The sequence below is a fragment of the Eucyclogobius newberryi genome, unplaced genomic scaffold (genome assembly GCF_026437365.1).
Source record: "Eucyclogobius newberryi isolate DKJ021-1_F unplaced genomic scaffold, fEucNew1.0.hap1 SCAF_18, whole genome shotgun sequence".
Classification (NCBI taxonomy): Eukaryota; Metazoa; Chordata; class Actinopteri; order Gobiiformes; family Gobiidae; genus Eucyclogobius; species Eucyclogobius newberryi.
The window spans coordinates 1,003,813-1,030,249 of NW_027315812.1; the positions used below are offsets into that span (position 1 = coordinate 1,003,813).

Sequence of the window (26,437 nt, forward strand, 5' to 3'; positions counted from 1 at the left end):
AAGAGGAGGAGCCCACCAGCTCAGAGGACAAGAGGAGGTGTCCACCAGTTCAGAGGACAAGAGGAGGTGTCCACCAGTTCAGAGGACAAGAGGAGGTGTCCTACAGTGAGGAGGACAAGAGGAGGTGTCCTACAGTGAGGAGGACAAGAGGAGGTGTCCTACAGTGAGGAGGACAAGAGGAGGTGTCCACCAGCTCAAAGGACAAGAGGAGGAGCCCCCACCAGCTCAGAGGACAAGAGGAGGTGTCCACCAGCTCAGAGGACAAGAGGAGGAGCCCACCAGCTCAGAGGACAAGAGGAGGTGTCCACCAGTTTAGAGGACAAGAGGAGGAGCCCACCAGCTCAGAGGACAAGAGGAGGTGTCCACCAGCTCAGAGGACAAGAGGAGGTGTCCCCCAGCTCAGAGGACAAGAGGAGGTGTCCACCAGCTCAAAGGACAAGAGGAGGAGCCCACCAGCTCAAAGGACAAGAGGAGGTGTCCACCAGCTCAGAGGACAAGAGGAGGTGTCCACCAGCTCAGAGGACAAGAGGAGGTGTCCACCAGCTCAAAGGACAAGAGGAGGTGTCCACCAGCTCAGAGGACAAGAGGAGGTGTCCACCAGCCCAGAGGACAAGAGGAGGTGTCCACCAGCCCAGAGGACAAGAGGAGGTGTCCACCAGCTCAGAGGACAAGAGGAGGTGTCCACCAGCTCAGAGGACAAGAGGAGGTGTCCACCAGCTCAGAGGACAATAGGAGGTGTCCACCAGCTCAGAGGACAAGAGGAGGTGTCCACCAGCCCAGAGGACAAGAGGAGGAGGGGCCTTGTAACGCTTTGACAAACATGAAATACATAAATACAAGATGAAGCCTGTTTAAAAGTGGTTAAACGTTTTGCAGATATAAAGACTTATTATATTTAAATCATTTGATATTTTTTATTTCTGCTCGTTTCATTCACACATTGTAATGTAAAAAGAAAAGGAATCTTTTATAGTCAGCTTGAATAAAATAAAATAAATGAATATCACGTGATCTTGGAGTCACATGATTTAGGAAAAAGCAAAACATTGCCGTTTCCTTTTACATTTCAAAATAAAGTATTTAGCGTGCTTCAAACATGAAATAAATACTCGATATCCAACGAAGTAGCAAATATGTCCCTTTTAAATCATTCAAACGCTCTTTCGTTCAGTTTTATGACAATGTAAAGTTTAAAAATACAAAATCACGCGTTATTTGTCTCGGGTTCGTCTTATTTTGAAAGCGGCCGGTGACACGTGACGCGGAGCTGAAGCTTCCGCCGCGGCTGCGCATTTTCAGGACTTTTCGTCACTTTTCTCTCTAAAACGTGTCGCTTTGGTCCGTGAAAGTGTCGGAAATGTCGGAGGAACATTATCTGGAGCTGAGCGAGAGCCCCGTGACGTTTGAGCACGCGTCCAGCGTCAACAACGTGTTCTTCGACGAGGCTAACAAACAGGTTAGCCTGTTAGCCTGTTAGCTCTGCAGGAGCAGGTTTATTAAAGCTTTTAAACTTTTTTTTATGAGTTTGAATGAGGAAACCGCACTTGGATTTCAAATATGTTTTCGCACTACGACATCGACCAGAATATAAATGTATTATGTATATTCATGACATTAGTTTCAATGTTAGAAATGTAAACAAACACGAGCAGAGCCATAAGTGGCACAGAACATGAAATTAAATCACAGAAAAGCCTCACGATCATTTCAAATGCTTAGTTTGTATTTTATTCTTTAAATATGTTTAAAATGCACTTCCAGTTTCATTTCATTTAATGTTGTGGTCACAGTGTTTGTGTCAAGATAAAAACATGATGTCTTTAAAAGTACAAGATCCACGGATAAAACATCTAAAGAACTAAAGAAGCTGTTACTGATTATTGTGTTGATTCTGCAATATTAGATTTATCATCGTCCCTCCTGCGTCCAACTGAAGACCTCCTGAGGACATCATGAGACACCTTAGAGACCTGTCCACACGCTGACCTGTCCTCACGCTGACCTGTCCTCACACTGACCTGTCCACACGCTGACCTGTCCTCACGCTGACCTGTCCTCACACTGACCTGTCCACACGCTGACCTGTCCTCACGCTGACCTGTCCTCACACTGACCTGTCCTCACGCTGACCTGTCCACACGCTCACCTGTCCGACCTGTCCACACACTGACCTGTCCTCACACTGACCTGTCCTCACGCTGACCTGTCCACACACTGACCTGTCCACACGCTGACCTGTCCGACCTGTCCACACACTGACCTGTCCTCACACTGACCTGTCCTCACGCTGACCTGTCCACACACTGACCTGTCCACACGCTGACCTGTCCGACCTGTCCACACACTGACCTGTCCTCACGCTGACCTGTCCTCACGCTGACCTGTCCACACACTGACCTGTCCTCACACTGACCTGTCCTCACGCTGACCTGTCCACACACTGACCTGTCCTCACGCTGACCTGTCCACACGCTGACCTGTCCACACGCTGACCTGTCCTCACACTGACCTGTCCTCACGCTGACCTGTCCACACGCTGACCTGTCCTCACACTGACCTGTCCACACACTGACCTGTCCTCACGCTGACCTGTCCTCACACTGACCTGTCCTCACACTGACCTGTCCACACGCTGACCTGTCCTCACGCTGACCTGTCCTCACACTGACCTGTCCACACGCTGACCTGTCCTCACGCTGACCTGTCCACACACTGACCTGTCCTCACACTGACCTGTCCACACACTGACCTGTCCACACGCTGACCTGTCCTCACGCTGACCTGTCCACACACTGACCTGTCTGACCTGTCCTCACGCTGACCTGTCCACACACTGACCTGTCCACACGCTGACCTGTCCTCACGCTGACCTGTCCTCACACTGACCTGTCCACACACTGACCTGTCCACACGCTGACCTGTCCTCACGCTGACCTGTCCTCACACTGACCTGTCCACACGCTGACCTGTCCTCACGCTGACCTGTCCTCACGCTGACCTGTCCTCACACTGACCTGTCCTCACGCTGACCTGTCCTCACACTGACCTGTCCACACACTGACCTGTCCTCACACTGACCTGTCCTCACGCTGACCTGTCCTCACGCTGACCTGTCCTCACACTGACCTGTCCACACACTGACCTGTCCACACGCTGACCTGTCCTCACGCTGACCTGTCCACACGCTGACCTGTCCACACGCTGACCTGTCCTCACACTGACCTGTCCTCACGCTGACCTGTCCACACGCTGACCTGTCCTCACACTGACCTGTCCACACACTGACCTGTCCTCACGCTGACCTGTCCTCACACTGACCTGTCCTCACACTGACCTGTCCACACGCTGACCTGTCCTCACGCTGACCTGTCCTCACACTGACCTGTCCACACGCTGACCTGTCCTCACGCTGACCTGTCCACACACTGACCTGTCCTCACACTGACCTGTCCACACACTGACCTGTCCACACGCTGACCTGTCCTCACGCTGACCTGTCCACACACTGACCTGTCTGACCTGTCCTCACGCTGACCTGTCCACACACTGACCTGTCCACACGCTGACCTGTCCTCACGCTGACCTGTCCTCACACTGACCTGTCCACACACTGACCTGTCCACACGCTGACCTGTCCTCACGCTGACCTGTCCTCACACTGACCTGTCCACACGCTGACCTGTCCTCACGCTGACCTGTCCTCACGCTGACCTGTCCTCACACTGACCTGTCCTCACGCTGACCTGTCCTCACACTGACCTGTCCACACACTGACCTGTCCTCACACTGACCTGTCCACACACTGACCTGTCCGACCTGTCCACACGCTGACCTGTCCTCACGCTGACATGTCCACACACTGACCTGTCCTCACGCTGACCTGTCCTCACGCTGACCTGTCCACACACTGACCTGTCCTCACACTGACCTGTCCTCACGCTGACCTGTCCACACGCTGACCTGTCCTCACACTGACCTGTCCACACGCTGACCTGTCCTCACGCTGACCTGTCCTCACACTGACCTGTCCTCACACTGACCTGTCCACACACTGACCTGTCCACACGCTGACCTGTCCTCACGCTGACCTGTCCTCACGCTGACCTGTCCACACACTGACCTGTCCTCACACTGACCTGTCCACACACTGACCTGTCCACACGCTGACCTGTCCTCACGCTGACCTGTCCTCACACTGACCTGTCCACACACTGACCTGTCCACACGCTGACCTGTCCTCACGCTGACCTGTCCGACCTGTCCTCACACTGACCTGTCCACACACTGACCTGTCCACACGCTGACCTGTCCTCACGCTGACCTGTCCGACCTGTCCACACACTGACCTGTCCTCACACTGACCTGTCCTCACACTGACCGCTCTGCTTCTGTGGCAGGTGTTCGCGGTGCGTTCGGGCGGAGCCACGGGAGTCGTCGTCAAAGGGCCGGAGGACAAAAGCAGCGTGGCGTTCAGGTAACACACCTCACACGTTCTGCTCAGGGATGCAGACCTAAACCCACGTTCAAGTTCAAGTCTGGATTCGAATCCAGAGGTTTTAGGTTCAGGTCCGGACTCATTAGGTCCGGACCTGAACACAGGCCATATTTGCATAATGTTATAACAGCATAACACAAGACACTTGGCTAAATTAAGTGAAGACACTTGAACAAGGACAACTATCAAACACAAGGCTTAACTGCAACTGAAATAAACTCAACTTGTCTGATTTATTCACTGCTTTTAACAGAAGCTACAACTTACAAATCACAAGCTACGAGCTAAACTATAGCTTAAACAGTTCACACACATTCATGTGTTTTACTTGAGGAACAAGAGCATGTTGAGTGTTGTTGACAGGGTCAGTCGGGGTCAAGGGTCAAAGCAGCTGTTTCATCTGATACAATGTTTCATCTTTAGACACATTTCCATCTTTAAAGGCGGTATGGACGATTTTTCGGCGATTTGAGAATGCAGGCGGAAGTGCACATGCCACTCCCCCGTGCACATGCCACTCCCCCGTGCACATGCCACTCCCCCGTGCACATGCCACTCCCCCGTGCTCATGCCACTCCCCCGTGCACATGCCACTCCCCCGTGCTCATGCCACTCCCCCGTGCTCATGCCACTCCCCCGTGCTCGTGCCACTCCCCCGTGCACGTGCCACTCCCCCGTGCTCGTGCCACTCCCCCGTGCACATGCCACTCCCCCGTGCTCATGCCACTCCCCCGTGCACATGCCACTCCCCCGGGCACATGCCACTCCCCCGGGCACATGCCACTCCCCCGTTCACATGCCACTCCCCCGGGCACATGCCACTCCCCCGTGCTCATGCCACTCCCCCGTGCTCATGCCACTCCCCCGTGCACATGCCACTCCCCCGGGCACATGCCACTCCCCCGTGCACATGCCACTCCCCCGTGCACATGACACTCCCCCGTGCTCGTGCCACTCCCCCGTGCACATGCCACTCCCCCGTGCTCGTGCCACTCCCCCGTGCACATGCCACTCCCCCGTGCTCGTGCCACTCCCCCGTGCACATGCCACTCCCCCGTGTGGATTGATACAACACACACGTGCGTTTGTTTATTAGTGCAACGGAGCGCATCACATCTTTCGTCTCCCGTAGATTTCTGTCACTTCTGCGTCAGCTCGAACTGTCTTTCTCCGTCTTCATTTTGCCCCGTTCACTGAGGGAACTATATTATGATAGATCCATGCGCTTAGGCACGCAGAAACGTGAGGACGAGCCTGACGCGGCTGCAGGTGAGCGACAGGTGCGTTTTATGATTGACACGTGGCAGGACAAATGATTTATCCATGACACGAGGAAATATGATAAAACATTTGCTGGAAAAAATGGTCCATTCCACATTTAATGTTCAGATCCTTTAGCATCAAAAGTCAGATAAAACCGTCAAACAGACAAAACACCAGTGTAAATAATTAAATAACAGTGTAAAATAACAGTTACAAAAACTAGCATAAAAGTCAACTAGAATCACTATAAAGCAGCAACTTAGCAGTATCAAAAATAGAATATGAAAATGTTTTACACATCACATCAAAATAATGCATCATATTAACAGCATTAAACACCAGACCATATTTAACAACTGTAGAATACAAATACAAAATACTATTACAAAATATAAACTCCAATGAATGAATGCAGCAATTAAGCAATATTACTTTAACTTTACTTTGTATTTACTTAATGCCAAATACATCACACCACAACATAATACTTCAGTTATTTCATTCATATTTACACCCAGACCACGCTAACCCCGCCCCTTTAACACATGGCCACGCCCCTTTAACACGCCACGACGCCCGCAGCACATTAGCCAGCGATCTTACCGGCTTCAGTGTTCACGTGTGGAGACACGGTTCACTTCAGTGTTCACGTGTGGAGACACGGTTCACTTCAGCGTTCACCCGTGGAGACACGGTTCACTTCAGCGTTCACCCGTGGAGACACGGTTCACTTCAGTGTTCACGTGTGGAGACACGGTTCACTTCAGCGTTCACGCGTGGAGACACGGTTCACTTCAGCGTTCACCCATGGAGACACGGTTCACTTCAGCGTTCACCCGTGGAGACACGGTTCACTTCAGTGTTCACGTGTGGAGACACGGTTCACTTCAGCGTTCACCCGTGGAGACACGGTTCACTTCAGCGTTCACCCGTGGAGACACGGTTCACTTCAGTGTTCACGTGTGGAGACACGGTTCACTTCAGCGTTCACGCGTGGAGACACGGTTCACTTCAGCGTTCACGTGTGGAGACACGGTTCACTTCAGCGTTCACGTGTGTGTGGAGACACAGTTCACTTCAGCGTTCACCCGTGGAGACACGGTTCACTTCAGCGTTCACCCGTGGAGACACGGTTCACTTCAGTGTTCACGTGTGGAGACACGGTTCACTTCAGTGTTCACGTGTGGAGACACGGTTCACTTCAGCGTTCACCCGTGGAGACACGGTTCACTTCAGCGTTCACCCGTGGAGACACGGTTCACTTCAGTGTTCACGTGTGGAGACACGGTTCACTTCAGCGTTCACGTGTGGAGACACGGTTCACTTCAGTGTTCACGTGTGGAGACACGGTTCACTTCAGTGTTCACGTGTGGAGACACGGTTCACTTCAGTGTTCACGTGTGGAGACACGGTTCACTTCAGTGTTCACGTGTGGAGACACGGTTCACTTCAGTGTTCACGTGTGGAGACACGGTTCACTTCAGTGTTCACGTGTGGAGACACGGTTCACTTCAGTGTTCACGTGTGGAGACACGGTTCACTTCAGTGTTCACGTGTGGAGACACGGTTCACTTCAGTGTTCACGTGTGGAGACACGGTTCTGTCTCTCGCATCTTTAATCCTATTTCACCGGCTTCATCTTCTGCCCTGAAGACGTGTGCGTCACTAATTATGGTCCGTGTGCGACATTGACAGCGACACATGTCAGTGTTTACGTCTTTTCCAGCGTGAATTTGGCGATGAATGGAAGGTTTAAGATGGTTTAGATTCTAGAACAAAAAGGAGATAATTTGTCTGTGTTATATTTTATATGAGTCCAGAACCGAATCACCGGGTTTCGTTTTTTTTGGACCTGAACCGAAAAGTTTTTACAAGTCCAGATCCGGTCCGTCGTAGCGGTACACACGTTCTGCTCCTCACGTTCTGCTCCTAAAGCCAGTATAACTCCACCACTGACGTGCGCTTCTCTTCAAACCTGGCGGTATGTTTGACCACTGCGGTTGCCATGGTAACGGCCCTCACGGAGAACACTTCAGGCACAGATATTATCATTGATGGATCTGGTTCTTGTGCTCCTGAAGGATGGAGGACAGAGGAGAGGTCAAGTGCATCAAGTTCTCTCTGGGGAACAAGATCCTGGCCGTGCAGAGGACCTCCAAGTCTGTGGTCAGTCCTGGACCTGGACCTGGACCTGGACCTGGACCTGGACCTGGACCTGGACCTGGACCTGGACCTGGACCTGGACCTGGACCAGTTTGTATTGGGTCTTTAAAGGGTTTTGTGTGTTTTGTGCTTTTAGGATTTCTTAAACTTCATCCCAGATTTCCCGCACACAGAGTTCTCTCAGGAGTGTAAGGTCTGGAGAAAAACTTGTTTTTTACAAAATATTCTGCTTTTTTTTTATTTCATGGACATGTTTTAACTGTTTGATGTCATTTTCAGACCAAGAATGCGTCTGTGCTGGGATTCTGCTGGACCAACTGGAACGAGGTCGTCTTCATCACTGACCAAGGCATCGAGTACTACCAGGTCTGAACCAGGTCTAAACCAGGTCTGAACCAGGTCTGAACCAGGTCTAAACCGGGTCTGAACCAGGTCTGAACCAGGTCTAAACCAGGTCTGAACCAGGTCTGAACCAGGTCTAAACCAGGTCTGAACCAGGTCTAAACCAGGTCTGAACCAGGTCTGAACCAGGTCTAAACCGGGTCTGAACCAGGTCTGAACCAGGTCTAAACCGGGTCTGAACCAGGTCTGAACCAGGTCTGAACCAGGTCTAAACCGGGTCTGAACCAGGTCTAAACCGGGTCTAAACCAGGTCTGAACCAGGACTAAACCAGGTCTAAACCAGGACTAAACCAGGACTAAACCAGGTCTGAACCAGGTCTAAACCAGGTCTGAACCAGGTCTGAACCAGGTCTAAACCGGGTCTGAACCAGGTCTAAACCGGGTCTAAACCAGGTCTGAACCAGGTCTGAACCAGGTCTAAACCAGGTCTGAACCAGGTCTAAACCAGGTCTGAACCAGGTCTAAACCGGGTCTGAACCAGGTCTGAACCAGGTCTGAACCAGGTCTAAACCGGGTCTAAACCAGGTCTGAACCAGGTCTAAACCGGGTCTGAACCAGGTCTGAACCAGGTCTAAACCGGGTCTGAACCAGGTCTGAACCAGGTCTAAACCAGGTCTGAACCAGGTCTAAACCGGGTCTGAACCAGGTCTAAACCAGGTCTGAACCAGGTCTGAACCAGGTCTAAACCAGGTCTGAACCAGGTCTAAACCAGGTCTGAACCAGGTCTGAACCAGGTCTAAACCGGGTCTGAACCAGGTCTAAACCGGGTCTAAACCGGGTCTGAACCAGGTCTGAACCAGGTCTAAACCGGGTCTGAACCAGGTCTGAACCAGGTCTAAACCAGGTCTAAACCGGGTCTGAACCAGGTCTAAACCGGGTCTGAACCAGGTCTGAACCAGGTCTGAACCAGGTCTAAACCAGGTCTGAACCAGGTCTAAACCAGGTCTGAACCAGGTCTAAACCGGGTTTGAACCAGGTCTAAACCGGGTCTGATCCGGGTCTGATCCGGGTCTGAACCAGGTCTGAACCAGGTCTGAACCGGGTCTAAACCAGGTCTGAACCAGGTCTGAACCAGGTCTGAACCAGGTCTAAACCGGGTCTGAACCAGGTCTGAACCAGGTCTAAACCAGGTCTGAACCAGGTCTAAACCAGGTCTGAACCAGGTCTAAACCGGGTCTGAACCAGGTCTGAACCAGGTCTAAACCGGGTCTGAACCAGGTCTGAACCAGGTCTGAACCAGGTCTAAACCGGGTCTGAACCAGGTCTAAACCGGGTCTAAACCAGGTCTGAACCAGGTCTAAACCGGGTCTGAACCAGGTCTAAACCGGGTCTGAACCAGGTCTAAACCAGGTCTAAACCGGGTCTGAACCAGGTCTGAACCAGGTCTAAACCAGGTCTGAACCAGGTCTAAACCAGGTCTGAACCAGGTCTGAACCAGGTCTAAACCGGGTCTGAACCAGGTCTAAACCGGGTCTGAACCAGGTCTGAACCAGGTCTAAACCGGGTCTGAACCGGGTCTGAACCAGGTCTAAACCAGGTCTAAACCGGGTCTGAACCAGGTCTAAACCGGGTCTGAACCAGGTCTGAACCAGGTCTGAACCAGGTCTAAACCAGGTCTGAACCAGGTCTAAACCGGGTCTGAACCAGGTCTGAACCAGGTCTGAACCAGGTCTGAACCAGGTCTGAACCGGGTCTAAACCGGGTCTGATCCGGGTCTGATCCGGGTCTGATCCGGGTCTGATCCGGGTCTGATCCGGGTCTGATCCTCTGTGTGGCAGGTGTTCCCGGACAGGCGCAGTCTGAAGCTGCTGAAGTCTCAGAACATAAACGTGAACTGGTTTCAATATTGTCCTGAACCGTGTGTGATTCTACTGTCCTCTACTGTCCAGGGCAATGTACTGCAGCCACTCAGCTTCAGAGTAAGACTCCTCCTCCTTTTGTCTGTGGAACCTTTGACTCCTCCTCCTTTTGTCTGTGGAACCTTTGACTCCTCCTCCTTTTGTCTGTGGAACCTTTGACTCCTCCTCCTTTTGTCTGTGGAACCTTTGACTCCTCCTCCTTTTGTCTGTGGAACCTTTGACTCCTCCTCCTTTTGTCTGTGGAACCTTTGACTCCTCCTCCTTTTGTCTGTGGAACCTTTGACTCCTCCTCCTTTTGTCTGTGGAACCTTTGACTCCTCCTCCTTTTGTCTGTGGAACCTTTGACTCCTCCTCCTTTTGTCTGTGGAACCTTTGACTCCTCCTCCTTTTGTCTGTGGAACCTTTGACTCCTCCTTTTGTCTGTGGAACCTTTGACTCCTCCTCCTTTTGTCTGTGGAACCTTTGACTCCTCCTCCTCCTGTGTGTGGAACCTTTGACTCCTCCTCCTTTTGTCTCTGGAACCTTTGACTCCTCCTTTTGTCTCTGGAACCTTTGACTCCTCCTCCTGTCTCTGGAACCTTTGACTCCTCCTCCTGTCTGTGGAACCTTTGACTCCTCCTCCTGTCTCTGGAACCTTTGACTCCTCCTCCTGTCTGTGGAACCTTTGACTCCTCCTCCTCCTGTCTGTGGAACCTTTGACTCCTCCTCCTCCTGTCTGTGGAACCTTTGACTCCTCCTCCTGTCTGTGGAACCTTTGACTCCTCCTCCTTCTGTCTCTGGAACCTTTGACTCCTCCTCCTTCTGTCTCTGGAACCTTTGACTCCTCCTCCTTCTGTCTGTGGAACCTTTGACTCCTCCTCCTCCTGTCTGTGGAACCTTTGCCTCCTCCTCCTCCTGTCTGTGGAACCTTTGACTCCTCCTCCTCCTGTCTGTGGAACCTTTGACTCCTCCTCCTTCTGTCTGTGGAACCTTTGACTCCTCCTCCTTCTGTCTGTGGAACCTTTGACTCCTCCTCCTTCTGTCTGTGGAACCTTTGACTCCTCCTCCTCCTGTCTGTGGAACCTTTGACTCCTCCTCCTCCTGTCTGTGGAACCTTTGACTCCTCCTCCTCCTGTCTGTGGAACCTTTGACTCCTCCTCCTCCTGTCTGTGGAACCTTTGACTCCTCCTCCTTCTGTCTGTGGAACCTTTGACTCCTCCTCCTCCTGTCTGTGGAACCTTTGACTCCTCCTCCTCCTGTGTGTGGAACCTTTGACTCCTCCTCCTCCTGTGTGTGGAACCTTTGACTCCTCCTCCTGTCTGTGGAACCTTTGACTCCTCCTCCTCCTGTCTGTGGAACCTTTGACTCCTCCTCCTCCTGTGTGTGGAACCTTTGACTCCTCCTCCTCCTGTGTGTGGAACCTTTGACTCCTCCTCCTCCTGTGTGTGGAACCTTTGACTCCTCCTCCTCCTGTGTGTGGAACCTTTGACTCCTCCTCCTCCTGTCTGTGGAACCTTTGACTCCTCCTCCTCCTGTGTGTGGAACCTTTGACTCCTCCTCCTCCTGTGTGTGGAACCTTTGACTCCTCCTCCTCCTGTCTGTGGAACCTTTGACTCCTCCTCCTCCTGTCTGTGGAACCTTTGACTCCTCCTCCTCCTGTGTGTGGAACCTTTGACTCCTCCTCCTCCTGTGTGTGGAACCTTTGACTCCTCCTCCTCCTGTGTGTGGAACCTTTGACTCCTCCTCCTCCTGTGTGTGGAACCTTTGACTCCTCCTCCTTCTGTCTGTGGAACCTTTGACTCCTCCTCCTCCTGTCTGTGGAACCTTTGACTCCTCCTCCTCCTGTCTGTGGAACCTTTGACTCCTCCTCCTCCTGTCTGTGGAACCTTTGACTCCTCCTCCTCCTGTGTGTGGAACCTTTGACTCCTCCTCCTCCTGTGTGTGGAACCTTTGACTCCTCCTCCTCCTGTGTGTGGAACCTTTGACTCCTCCTCCTCCTGTGTGTGGAACCTTTGACTCCTCCTCCTCCTGTGTGTGGAACCTTTGACTCCTCCTCCTCCTGTCTGTGGAACCTTTGACTCCTCCTCCTCCTGTCTGTGGAACCTTTGACTCCTCCTCCTCCTGTCTGTGGAACCTTTGACTCCTCCTCCTCCTGTGTGTGGAACCTTTGACTCCTCCTCCTCCTGTGTGTGGAACCTTTGACTCCTCCTCCTCCTGTCTGTGGAACCTTTGACTCCTCCTCCTCCTGTCTGTGGAACCTTTGACTCCTCCTCCTTCTGTCTGTGGAACCTTTGACTCCTCCTCCTTCTGTCTGTGGAACCTTTGACTCCTCCTCCTTCTGTCTGTGGAACCTTTGACTCCTCCTCCTCCTGTCTGTGGAACCTTTGACTCCTCCTCCTCCTGTCTGTGGAACCTTTGACTCCTCCTCCTCCTGTCTGTGGAACCTTTGACTCCTCCTCCTCCTGTGTGTGGAACCTTTGACTCCTCCTCCTCCTGTCTGTGGAACCTTTGACTCCTCCTCCTCCTGTCTGTGGAACCTTTGACTCCTCCTCCTCCTGTCTGTGGAACCTTTGACTCCTCCTCCTCCTGTCTGTGGAACCTTTGACTCCTCCTCCTCCTGTCTGTGGAACCTTTGACTCCTCCTCCTCCTGTCTGTGGAACCTTTGACTCCTCCTCCTCCTGTGTTTGGAACCTTTGACTCCTCCTCCTCCTGTCTGTGGAACCTTTGACTCCTCCTCCTCCTGTGTGTGGAACCTTTGACTCCTCCTCCTCCTGTGTGTGGAACCTTTGACTCCTCCTCCTCCTGTGTGTGGAACCTTTGACTCCTCCTCCTCCTGTGTGTGGAACCTTTGACTCCTCCTCCTCCTGTGTGTGGAACCTTTGACTCCTCCTCCTCCTGTGTGTGGAACCTTTGACTCCTCCTCCTCCTGTGTGTGGAACCTTTGACTCCTCCTCCTCCTGTGTGTGGAACCTTTGACTCCTCCTCCTCCTGTCTGTGGAACCTTTGACTCCTCCTCCTCCTGTGTGTGGAACCTTTGACTCCTCCTCCTCCTGTGTGTGGAACCTTTGACTCCTCCTCCTCCTGTGTGTGGAACCTTTGACTCCTCCTCCTCCTGTGTGTGGAACCTTTGACTCCTCCTCCTCCTGTCTGTGGAACCTTTGACTCCTCCTCCTCCTGTGTGTGGAACCTTTGACTCCTCCTCCTCCTGTGTGTGGAACCTTTGACTCCTCCTCCTCCTGTGTGTGGAACCTTTGACTCCTCCTCCTCCTGTGTGTGGAACCTTTGACTCCTCCTCCTCCTGTCTGTGGAACCTTTGACTCCTCCTCCTCCTGTGTGTGGAACCTTTGACTCCTCCTCCTCCTGTGTGTGGAACCTTTGACTCCTCCTCCTCCTGTCTGTGGACCTGTTCTGTGTAAAGAACACTCGAGCGATGGTTCTTATCTCTTATGGAGGTTCCACACGCCGGCGGCTGAAGCCTCAGTTTACATTAAAGTCCATGTAAACGCCTCGAGCTCGTCGCGCGATTTCTTTGTTTTTGCGGCGCGATTGGTGTTTTTTTACGCTCTGGAGGCTTTGAGCGCGTATGAGGCGACCGAGGCCACGAAAGCGGCTGACGCGACGTGTTCAGATATGTTCAGGTCTCTGCAGCTGAAGCGTAGCAGCCACGCAGCAGCCAATCAGAGCTGACGCTCCAGCTCCTTTTTCCTTCTTCGTCAACAAAGGCAGACGAACGACTGATTGTGGCTGTTTGTGGGAGAAAGGAGCTGTAGCATGTGACACCTCTACTGCGCATGTGACACCTCTACTACGCATGTGACACCTCTACTGCGCATGTGACACCTCTACTACGCATGTGACACCTCTACTGCGCATGTGACACCTCTACTACGCATGTGACACCTCTACTACGCATGTGACACCTCTACTGCGCATGTGACACCTCTACTACGCATGTGACACCTCTACTACGCATGTGACACCTCTACTGCGCATGTGACACCTCTACTACGCATGTGACACCTCTACTACGCATGTGACACCTCTACTGCGCATGTGACACCTCTACTACGCATGTGACACCTCTACTACGCATGTGACACCTCTACTGCGCATGTGACACCTCTACTACGCATGTGACACCTCTACTGCGCATGTGACACCTCTACTACGCATGTGACACCTCTACTGCGCATGTGACACCTCTACTACGCATGTGACACCTCTACTACGCATGTGACACCTCTACTGCGCATGTGACACCTCTACTACGCATGTGACACCTCTACTGCGCATGTGACACCTCTACTACGCATGTGACACCTCTACTACGCATGTGACACCTCTACTACGCATGTGACACCTCTACTGCGCATGTGACACCTCTACTACGCATGTGACACCTCTACTGCGCATGTGACACCTCTACTGCGCATGTGACACCTCTACTACGCATGTGACACCTCTACTGCGCATGTGACACCTCTACTACGCATGTGACACCTCTACTACGCATGTGACACCTCTACTGCGCATGTGACACCTCTACTGCGCATGTGACACCTCTACTACGCATGTGACACCTCTACTGCGCATGTGACACCTCTACTACGCATGTGACACCTCTACTGCGCATGTGACACCTCTACTACGCATGTGACACCTCTACTGCGCATGTGACAACACCTCTACTGCGCATGTGACACCTCTACTGCGCATGTGACACCTCTACTACGCATGTGACACCTCTACTGCGCATGTGACACCTCTACTGCGCATGTGACACCTCTACTGCGCATGTGACACCTCTACTGCGCATGTGACACCTCTACTGCGCATGTGACACCTCTACTGCGCATGTGACACCTCTACTGCGCATGTGACACCTCTACTGCGCATGTGACACCTCTACTGCGCATGTGACACCTCTACTGCGCATGTGACACCTCTACTGCGCATGTGACACCTCTACTGCGCATGTGACACCTCTACTGCGCATGTGACACCTCTACTGCGCATGTGACACCTCTACTGCGCATGTGACACCTCTACTGCGCATGTGACACCTCTACTGCGCATGTGACACCTCTACTGCGCATGTGACACCTCTACTGCGCATGTGACACCTCTACTGCGCATGTGACACCTCTACTGCGCATGTGACACCTCTACTGCGCATGTGACACCTGTACTGCGCATGTGACACCTCTACTGCGCATGTGACAACACCTCTACTGCGCATGTGACAACACCTCTACTGCGCATGTGACAACACCTCTACTGCGCATGTGACAACACCTCTACTGCGCATGTGACAACACCTTTACTGCGCATGTGACAACACCTCTACTGCGCATGTGACAACACCTCTACTGCGCATGTGACAACACCTCTACTGCGCATGTGACAACACCTCTACTGCGCATGTGACAACACCTTTACTGCGCATGTGACAACACCTCTACTGCGCATGTGACACCTCTACTGCGCATGTGACAACACCTTTACTGCGCATGTGACAACACCTCTACTGCGCATGTGACAACACCTTTACTGCGCATGTGACAACACCTGTACTGCGCATGTGACAACACCTTTACTGCGCATGTGACAACACCTCTACTGCGCATGTGACAACACCTCTACTGCGCATGTGACACCTCTACTGCGCATGTGACAACACCTCTACTGCGCATGTGACAACACCTCTACTGCGCATGTGACAACACCTCTACTGCGCATGTGACACCTCTACTGCGCATGTGACAACACATTTACTGCGCATGTGACAACACCTCTACTGCGCATGTGACAACACCTCTACTGCGCATGTGACAACACCTCTACTGCGCATGTGACAACACCTCTACTGCGCATGTGACAACACCTCTACTGCGCATGTGACAACACCTCTACTGCGCATGTGACAACACCTTTACTGCGCATGTGACAACACCTTTACTGCGCATGTGACAACACCTCTACTGCGCATGTGACAACACCTCTACTGCGCATGTGACAACACCTCTACTGCGCATGTGACAACACCTCTACTGAGCATGTGACACCTCTACCGCGCATGTGACAACACCTTTACTGCGCATGTGACAACACCTCTACTGCGCATGTGACAACACCTTTACTGCGCATGTGACAACACCTCTACTGCGCATGTGACAACACCTTTACTGCGCATGTGACAACACCTTTACTGCGCATGTGACAACACCTCTACTGCGCATGTGACACCTCTACTGCGCATGTGACAACACCTCTACTGCGCATGTGACAACACCTCTACTGCGCATGTGACAACACCTCTACTGCGCATGTGACAACACCTCTACTGCGCATGTGACAACACCTCTACTGCGCATGTGACAACACCTTTACTGCGCATGTGACAACACCTCTACTGCGCATGTGACAACACCTCTACTGCGCATGTGACAACACCTCTACTGCGCATCTGACAACACCTCTACTGCGCATGTGACAACACCTCTACTGCGCATCTGACAACACCTCTACTGCGCATGTGACAACACCTCTACTGCGCATGTGACAACACCTCTACTGCGCATCTGACAACACCTCTACTGCGCATGTGACAACACCTCTACTGCGCATGTGACAACACCTCTACTGCGCATGTGACAACACCTCTACTGCGCATGTGCACAGAGAGCACGGGCGCGCCGTACACGCGCCTGTGCACAGTGACCGGGGCGCCGAGAGCGCGCGTCCGGTGCCTAAACCTTTCAAATGTACACGCGCTCAAATTCTGCGTCGGGCGCGATGAGGCCGCGGCGTCTGTACGTAGCTTAGTCCTCTGCTGTTTTAGGTCTTGATGTGATTGTGTTTATTCCCCAGATTGACCCCATCTTAGTCCTCTGCTCTTAGACGTGTCCTCATCTTAGTCCTCTGCTGTTAGACGTGTCCTCACCTTAGTCCTCTGCTGTTAGACGTGTCCTCATCTTAGTCCTCTGCTGTTAGACGTGTCCTCATCTTAGTCCTCTGCTGTTAGACGTGTCCTCATCTTAGTCCTCTGCTGTTAGACGTGTCCTCATCTTAGTCCTCTGCTGTTAGACGTGTCCTCATCTTAGTCCTCTGCTGTTAGACGTGTCCTCATCTTAGTCCTCTGCTGTTAGACGTGTCCTCATCTTAGTCCTCTGCTCTTAGACGTGTCCTCATCTTAGTCCTCTGCTCTTAGACGTGTCCTCATCTTAGTCCTCTGCTCTTAGACGTGTCCTCACCTTAGTCCTCTGCTGATAGACGTGTCCTCACCTTAGTCCTCTGCTGTTAGACGTGTCCTCATCTTAGTCCTCTGCTGTTAGACGTGTCCTCATCTTAGTCCTCTGCTCTTAGACGTGTCCTCATCTTAGTCCTCTGCTGTTAGACGTGTCCTCATCTTAGTCCTCTGCTCTTAGACGTGTCCTCATCTTAGTCCTCTGCTCTTAGACGTGTCCTCACCTTAGTCCTCTGCTGTTAGACGTGTCCTCATCTTAGTCCTCTGCTGTTAGACGTGTCCTCATCTTAGTCCTCTGCTGTTAGACGTGTCCTCATCTTAGTCCTCTGCTGTTAGACGTGTCCTCATCTTAGTCCTCTGCTCTTAGACGTGTCCTCATCTTAGTCCTCTGCTCTTAGACGTGTCCTCATCTTAGTCCTCTGCTCTTAGACGTGTCCTCACCTTAGTCCTCTGCTGATAGACGTGTCCTCACCTTAGTCCTCTGCTGTTAGACGTGTCCTCATCTTAGTCCTCTGCTGTTAGACGTGTCCTCATCTTAGTCCTCTGCTGTTAGACGTGTCCTCATCTTAGTCCTCTGCTGTTAGACGTGTCCTCATCTTAGTCCTCTGCTGTTAGACGTGTCCTCATCTTAGTCCTCTGCTGTTAGACGTGTCCTCATCTTAGTCTTCTGCTGTTAGACGTGTCCTCATCTTAGTCCTCTGCTGTTAGACGTGTCCTCATCTTAGTCCTCTGCTGTTAGACGTGTCCTCATCTTAGTCCTCTGCTGTTAGACGTGTCCTCATCTTAGTCCTCTGCTGTTAGACGTGTCCTCATCTTAGTCCTCTGCTCTTAGACGTGTCCTCATCTTAGTCCTCTGCTCTTAGACGTGTCCTCATCTTAGTCCTCTGCTGTTAGACGTGTCCTCATCTTAGTCCTCTGCTGTTAGACGTGTCCTCATCTTAGTCCTCTGCTGTTAGACGTGTCCTCATCTTAGTCCTCTGCTGTTAGACGTGTCCTCATCTTAGTCCTCTGCTGTTAGACGTGTCCTCATCTTAGTCCTCTGCTGTTAGACGTGTCCTCATCTTAGTCCTCTGCTGTTAGACGTGTCCTCATCTTAGTCCTCTGCTGTTAGACGTGTCCTCATCTTAGTCCTCTGCTGTTAGACGTGTCCTCATCTTAGTCCTCTGCTGTTAGACGTGTCCTCATCTTAGTCCTCTGCTGTTAGACGTGTCCTCTCCTTTACTTGTCTGGATGGATTATGTTTCTCTCTTTCAGAACGGTACGATGTCTAAAATGTCCAAGTTTGAGATCGAGCTTCCTGTCGTTCCCAAACCGGCCAAACTCAGCCTGTCAGAGCGGGATGTCGCCATGGCAACCATGTAAAGCTCCTTTATTCACCTCTTTATAGCCGTAGATGAAAGTAAAAGTGCTATGTGTCTTTTGTCCTCCAGGTGGCAGTAGAGTTTGTCATGAATAATGTGTGTTACAGTTATGGTCAGCTGTATGTCATGTACCTGAAGCACCACTCTCGCTCTGCAAACAGCCCCAGTGCAGAGGTCGTGCTCTATCACCTGCCCAGGTAAACACGCACCTGTCACTGCACCTGTCTCTGCACCCGCCTGCAATAACTAATATCATCACATATTAGTCGCACCCCGGCCAAACTATGAAAGAACCCAAACTCAAACCCAATTTATAGTCTGGAAGATACGGTAGTTCCTTTAATAGGTTTGCAGATCAAAACTGTTCCCGGCTGTGCCCGTGATCTGTGTCTGTTTGAACTGTGGCTTGTGGAGCTGCCCATGCGCATGAGAGGGCAGCAACACTCAACTCCTAGTTTTGAATTGATAAAGAACTAAAGACAGAGTAGCCTCTGTACCCTCCCAGTTTAATATCCAGAGGAACAGTGAAACTGCTGCACAAATAGCTCAGGCTGGAGCCCCTCAGTTCAAACTGCCTGGTCAGGCTGGTGCCCCTCAGTTCAAACTGCCTGGTCAGGCTGGTGCCCCTCAGTTCAAACTGCCTGGTCAGGCTGGTGCCCCTCAGTTCAAACTGCCTGGTCAGGCTGGTGCCCCTCAGTTCAAACTGCCTGGTCAGGCTGGTGCCCCTCAGTTCAAACTGCCTGGTCAGGCTGGTGCCCCTCAGTTCAAACTGCCTGGTCAGGCTGGTGCCCCTCAGTTCAAACTGCCTGGTCAATAATCACACTTCACATACACCATTCACACTTATATAAAGGAAAAGCAGGTGTGGTTAAAGTGCTGGTGTCACCATGGTAACTGAATGTAAAGGTCATGTCTGCTGCACATTTGTGTTCAGAGACGGACAGTGTAAAAAAGCACACGTCCTGAAGCTGAACACGACGGGGAAGTTTGCTCTGAACGTGGTGGACAATCTGATCGTGGTCCATCATCAAAGCTCTCAGGTCTGAGACTGACCCTCTGACCCTCTGACCCTCTGACTCTCTGACTCTCTGACCCTGACCCTCTGACTCTGACTCTCTGACCCTCTGACTCTCTGACCCTCTGACTCTCTGACCCTGACCCTCTGACTCTGACTCTCTGACCCTCTGACTCTCTGACCCTCTGACTCTCTGACCCTGACCCTCTGACTCTGACCCTCTGACTCTCTGACCCTGACCCTCTGACTCTGACCCTCTGACTCTGACCCTCTGACTCTCTGACCCTGACCCTCTGACCCTCTGACCCTCTGACCCTCTGACCCTCTGACCCTCTGACCCTCTGACCCTCTGACCCTTCTCTTTCAGACGTCGTTGATCTTTGACATAAACCTGAAGGAGCCAGACTGTGCTGTGACTCATCAGCCTGTGCTGCCTGCGCGCTCTATCGCCCCCTGCAGGATCCCTCTGTCCGGTAACACATGACCACACACACACACACACTACATCTGACCACACACACACACTACATCTGACCACACACACACACTCTACATCTGACCACACACACACACACACACTACACATGACCACACACACACACACTCTACATCTGACCACACACACACACTACATCTGACCACACACACACACTCTACATCTGACCACACACACACACACACACTACATCTGACCACACACACACACTCTACATCTGACCACACACACACACTCTACATCTGACCACACACACACACACACACTCTACATCTGACCACACACACACACTACATCTGACCACACACACACACTCTACATCTGACCACACACACACACACACACTACATCTGACCACACACACACACTCTACATCTGACCACACACACACACTCTACATCTGACCACACACACACACACTCTACATCTGACCACACACACACACACACACACTCTACATCTGACCACACACACACACACACTCTACATCTGACCACACACACACACACACACTCTACATCTGACCACACACACACACACACTCTACATCTGACCACACACACACACACACTCTACATCTGACCACACACACACACACTCTACATCTGACCACACACACACACACTCTACATCTGACCACACACACACACACTCTACATCTGACCACACACACACACACACTCTACATCTGACCACACACACACACACACTCTACATCTGACCACACACACACACACACTCTACATCTGACCACACACACACACACACACACACACAGAAACTAAACCAAACTAAGCAGAGCGGGGTGGTGGTCCCTCTGTTCCAGAAGGGGGACCAGAGGGTGTGTCCCACCTACAGAGGGATCACACTCCTCAGCCTCCCATAAGGTCTGTTCCAGGTCCTGGAGGAGAATCTGACCCATAGAACCTCAGATTCAGGAGGAGCAGGTTTAGGTCCTGGTGGTGCAACACTTGAACAGCTCTAGACTCTCCACCAGGGGGCGCCAGGGCTCATGGGAGTTTGCACAGTCACATGTGCTTTGTGGATCTGGAGAAGGCTTTGGACCGTGTCCCTCAGGGTGTCCTTTGGGGGGTGCTCCGGGAGTACAGGGTCCGGGGCCCTTTGCTCAGGGCTGTCCGGTCCCTGTTTGATGTCTCCATCAAACCTGCACCTGCAGCTGCACTGGGACGTTTCAGCCGAGTGTGAAGCGTCTGGGATGAGACTCTGCACCTCAGAATCCATGTCATGGTTCTCAACCGGTAAAAGGTGTCTTGTCCTCTCCAGGTGGGTGGGGGGTCCTTGTCCTCTCCAGGTGGGTGGGGGGTCCTTGTCCTCTCCAGGTGGGTGGGGGTCCTTGTTCTCTCCAGGTGGGTGGGGGGTCCTTGTCCTCTCCAGGTGGGTGGGGGGTCCTTGTCCTCTCCAGGTGGGTGGGGGGTCCTTGTCCTCTCCAGGTGGGTGGGGGGTCCTTGTTCTCTTCAGGTGGGTGGGGGGTCCTTGTCCTCTCCAGGTGGGTGGGGGGTCCTTGTCCTCTCCAGGTGGGTGGGGGGTCCTTGTCCTCTCCAGGTGGGTGGGGGGTCCTTGTCCTCTCCAGGTGGGTGGGGGGTCCTTGCCCCAAGTGGAGGAGTTCAAGTATCTTGGGGTCTTGTTCAGAGTGAGTGAAGGATGGAGCGTGTGATAAAAGACACTCTATTGCGCCCTCTGGTGGATCAGAATGTGTTCCACAAATGAGAGAGAACTCTTTGTAACTAAATCAGATTACAGCCTGTTGTAGACTAAAGTATAAGAAGAGACTTTAAATAAATGTAAATAATGTGTGTGTGTGTGTGTGTGTGTGTGTGCAGGTCCGTCGGTGCCGCCCCTGCCCTGCCAGCTCTGTATCCTGCTCTAGAACTAGTGTTTACATGTTCAAATGTGTGTGTCATGAACTCTCAGGAGCGGGCGTTTGACCCTTGACCCCGGCCCAGACTCCTCGTCGTGGAGCGTGTTCCAGCCCGACATCATCATCAGCGCCAGTGAAGGTTTGTCCCGCGTTCATCCCGAGGTCACTTCTCCTGCAGGTGGCGCTGTTCTCTCACCCCGGGGTCACTTCTCCTGCAGGTGGCGCTGTTCTCTCACCCCGGGGTCACTTCTCCTGCAGGTGGCGCTGTTCTCTCACCCCGGGGTCACTTCTCCTGCAGGTGGCGCTGTTCTCCGTCCGCTTTAGATCTGAGTTAGTTTGGTTTCTGGACAGTTAAAGCTCGTGTTTGTGCTCTCATGCGCCCCCTCCTGTTTGTGCCCGGCATGACTTACCCAGGGTTCCTGTGGTACCTGGAGGTGCGGCTTCCTCCCACCGTGAACCTGCTGCAGGACAAAGGCAAACTCATGGACTTCCTCCTGAGACGCAGAGACTGTAAGATGGTCATCCTGTCCGTCTGCCAGAACAGTACGACTTTTACACGCTACAAACACATGTCCACATGTCCTCACACTGTGTGTGTGTGTGTGTGTGTGTGTGTAAACCTGTGTTAATGTGTCATCATGTGTGTTGCAGTTCTGGAGGCTGCAGACAGGGGGAGCCTTCCTGTGGTGGCCACAGTGTTTGACAAACTGAACCAGGTGTATAAAGAGTATCTGGAGGCGGAGCAGAGCTACTCTCAGGTCTGAACACTTCACACTCCCGCTCCCGGGGGCCTCTTGTCAAAAGTAAACTGAAATCACATTTCCATCTCCACGTTCACTTCCTGTCGCAGGCGATGGAGTCCGGAGCGAGTCGAGGAAACGCTGCACAGAAACGACCAATCAGAACGCAGGCTGTGATCGACCAATCGGACATGTACACTCACGTGCTGTCGACCTTCAGTGAGAAGAAGGTCAGGTCTGAAGAGCTGCAGCACGTCTGAAGCTCACAGTCTTTACAGTGTGTATTCTCCTCAGGACGTGTGCCACAAGTTCACCATCGCCGTCCTCATGGAGTACATCCGCTCTCTGAACCAGAGCCAGATCACCGTCCAGGTTTGTCTTCTTCAGGACACAACATTTAGACTCTTTACCTGCTTCTGTTAGAACATTACTGGTTTCTCACACCTGAGTTCAGTTTGTCTGGCCACGCCCAGCTCTGATTACTGCCACGCCCAGCTCTGATTACTGCCGCGCCCAGCTCTGATTACTGCCACGCCCAGCTCTGATTACTGCCACGCCCAGCTCTGATTACTGCCGCGCCCAGCTCTGATTACTGCCACGCCCAGCTCTGATTACTGCCGCGCCCAGCTCTGATTACTGCCACGCCCAGCTCTGATTACTGCCACGCCCAGCTCTGATTACTGCCACGCCCAGCTCTGATTACTGCCACGCCCAGCTCTGATTACTGCCACGCCCAGCTCTGATTACTGCCACGCCCAGCTCTGATTACTGCCACGCCCAGCTCTGATTACTGCCACGCCCAGCTCTGATTACTGCCACGCCCAGCTCTGATTACTGCCACGCCCAGCTCTGATTACTGCCACGCCCAGCTCTGATTACTGCCACGCCCAGCTCTGATTACTGCCACGCCCAGCTCTGATTACTGCCACGCCCAGCTCTGATTACTGCCACGCCCAGGCTTTCAATCACCTAAAGGAATAATAAGAGGATTTTTCGCTATTTGAAAACTCAAGCGACTGTTAGTGGTGGAGGTGGTGTGGGGTTCTGCTGCTTCATGTAGCTTTAGGGGGACATTACTGTAGGTTTAGGGGGACATTACTGTAGCTTTAGGGGGACATTACTGTAGCTTTAGGGGGACATTACTGTAGGTTTAGGGGACATTACTGTAGGTTTAGGGGACATTACTGTAGCTTTAGGGGGACATTACTGTAGCTTTAGGGGGACATTACTGTAGGTTTAGGGGACATTACTGTAGCTTTAGGGGGACATTACTGTAGGTTTAGGGGACATTACTGTAGGTTTAGGGGACATTACTGTAGGTTTAGGGGGACATTACTGTAGGTTTAGGGGACATTACTGTAGGTTTAGGGGACATTACTGTAGCTTTAGGGGGACATTACTGTAGTTTAGGGGGACATTAGGTTTAGGGGACATTACTGTAGCTTTAGGGGGACATTACTGTAGCTTTAGGGGGACATTACTGTAGGTTTAGGGGGCATTACTGTAGGTTTAGGGGGACATTACTGTAGCTTTAGGGGACATTACTGTAGGTTTAGGGGACATTACTGTAGGTTTAGGGGACATTACTGTAGCTTTAGGGGGACATTACTGTAGCTTTAGGGGGACATTACTGTAGGTTTAGGGGACATTACTGTAGCTTTAGGGGACATTACTGTAGGTTTAGGGGACATTACTGTAGGTTTAGGGGACATTACTGTAAGTTTAGGGGACATTACTATAGCTTTTGGGGGACATTACTGTAAGTTTAGGGGACATTACTATAGCTTTTGGGGGACATTACTGTAGGTTTAGGGGACAGGTTTAGGGGACATTAATGTAGGTTTACGGGACATTACTGTAGGTTTAGGGGACATTACTGTAGGGTTAGGGGGACATTACTGTAGGTTTAGGGGACATTACTGTAGGTTTAGGGGACATTACTGTAAGTTTAGGGGACATTACTATAGCTTTTGGGGGACATTACTGTAGCTTTAGGGGGACATTACTGTAGGTTTAGGGGACATTACTGTAGGTTTAGGGGACATTACTGTAAGTTTAGGGGACATTACTATAGCTTTAGGGGGACATTACTGTAGGTTTAGGGGACATTACTGTAGGTTTAGGGGGACATTACTGTAGCTTTAGGGGGACATTACTGTAGCTTTAGGGGACATTACTGTAGGTTTAGGGGACATTACTGTAGGTTTAGGGGGACATTACTGTAGGTTTAGGGGGACATTACTGTAGGTTTAGGGGACATTACTGTAGGTTTAGGGGACATTACTGTAAGTTTAGGGGACATTACTGTAGGTTTAGGGGACATTACTGTAGGTTTAGGGGACATTACTGTAGGTTTAGGGGACATTACTGTAGCTTTAGGGGACATTACTGTAGCTTTAGGGGGACATTACTGTAGGTTTAGGGGACATTACTGTAGGTTATGGGGGACATTACTGTAGCTTTAGGGGACATTACTGTAGGTTTAGGGGACATTACTGTAGGTTTAGGGGACATTACTGTAGCTTTAGGGGGACATTACTGTAGGTTTAGGGGACATTACTGTAGCTTTAGGGGGACATTACTGTAGGTTTAGGGGACATTACTGTAGGTTTAGGGGACATTACTGTAAGTTTAGGGGACATTACTATAGCTTTTGGGGGACATTACTGTAGCTTTAAGGGGACATTACTGTAGGTTTAGGGGACATTACTGTAGGTTTAGGGGACATTACTGTAGGTTTAGGGGACATTACTGTAGGTTTAGGGGACATTACTGTAAGTTTAGGGGACATTACTATAGCTTTTGGGGGACATTACTGTAGGTTTAGGGGACATTACTGTAGCTTTAGGGGGACATTACTGTAGCTTTAGGGGGACATTACTGTAGGTTTAGGGGACATTACTGTAGGTTTAGGGGACATTACTGTAAGTTTAAGGGGACATTACTGTAGGTTTAGGGGACATTACTGTAGGGTTAGGGGGACATTACTGTAGGTTTAGGGGATATTACTGTAGGTTTAGGGGACATTACTGTAAGTTTGGGGGACATTACTGTAGCTTTAGGGGGACATTACTGTAGCTTTAGGGGGACATTACTGTAGGTTTAGGGGACATTACTGTAGGTTTAGGGGACATTACTGTAAGTTTAGGGGACACTACTATAGCTTTAGGGGGACATTACTGTAGGTTTAGGGGACATTACTGTAGGTTTAGGGGGACATTACTGTAGGTTTAGGGGACATTACTGTAGGTTTAGGGGACATTACTGTAGGTTTGAGGGGACATTACTGTAAGTTTAGGGGACATTACTGTAGGTTTAGGGGGACATTACTGTAGCTTTAGGGGACATTACTGTAGGTTTAGGGGACATTACTGTAGGTTTAGGGGACATTACTGTAGGTTTAGGGGGACATTACTGTAGGTTTAGGGGACATTACTGTAGGTTTAGGGGACATTACTGTAGCTTTAGGGGGACATTACTGTAGCTTTAGGGGACATTACTGTAGCTTTAGGGGACATTACTGTAGGTTTAGGGGACA

The 26,437-nt window shown here is 51.5% G+C and overlaps 1 protein-coding gene across 1 annotated transcript in view; it reads left to right on the top strand.

Moving 5' to 3' along the window:
• Positions 1 to 1,242: 1,242 nt before the first annotated feature.
• rmc1 (regulator of MON1-CCZ1) overlaps positions 1,243 to 26,437 on the top strand; it is a 37,111-nt gene continuing 11,916 nt past the window's right edge. The window contains exons 1-16 of the mRNA XM_072450372.1: positions 1,243 to 1,456; positions 4,398 to 4,474; positions 7,840 to 7,924; positions 8,058 to 8,114; positions 8,201 to 8,287; positions 10,102 to 10,242; positions 18,663 to 18,766; positions 18,877 to 18,966; positions 19,704 to 19,809; positions 20,152 to 20,257; positions 22,122 to 22,154; positions 22,245 to 22,298; positions 22,574 to 22,702; positions 22,811 to 22,917; positions 23,010 to 23,129; positions 23,194 to 23,271. Of these exons, the coding sequence (XP_072306473.1) occupies positions 1,358 to 1,456; positions 4,398 to 4,474; positions 7,840 to 7,924; positions 8,058 to 8,114; positions 8,201 to 8,287; positions 10,102 to 10,242; positions 18,663 to 18,766; positions 18,877 to 18,966; positions 19,704 to 19,809; positions 20,152 to 20,257; positions 22,122 to 22,154; positions 22,245 to 22,298; positions 22,574 to 22,702; positions 22,811 to 22,917; positions 23,010 to 23,129; positions 23,194 to 23,271 (1,473 nt within the window). The 5' untranslated portion in view covers positions 1,243 to 1,357. The remainder of the gene's footprint in view (positions 1,457 to 4,397; positions 4,475 to 7,839; positions 7,925 to 8,057; positions 8,115 to 8,200; positions 8,288 to 10,101; positions 10,243 to 18,662; positions 18,767 to 18,876; positions 18,967 to 19,703; positions 19,810 to 20,151; positions 20,258 to 22,121; positions 22,155 to 22,244; positions 22,299 to 22,573; positions 22,703 to 22,810; positions 22,918 to 23,009; positions 23,130 to 23,193; positions 23,272 to 26,437) is intronic.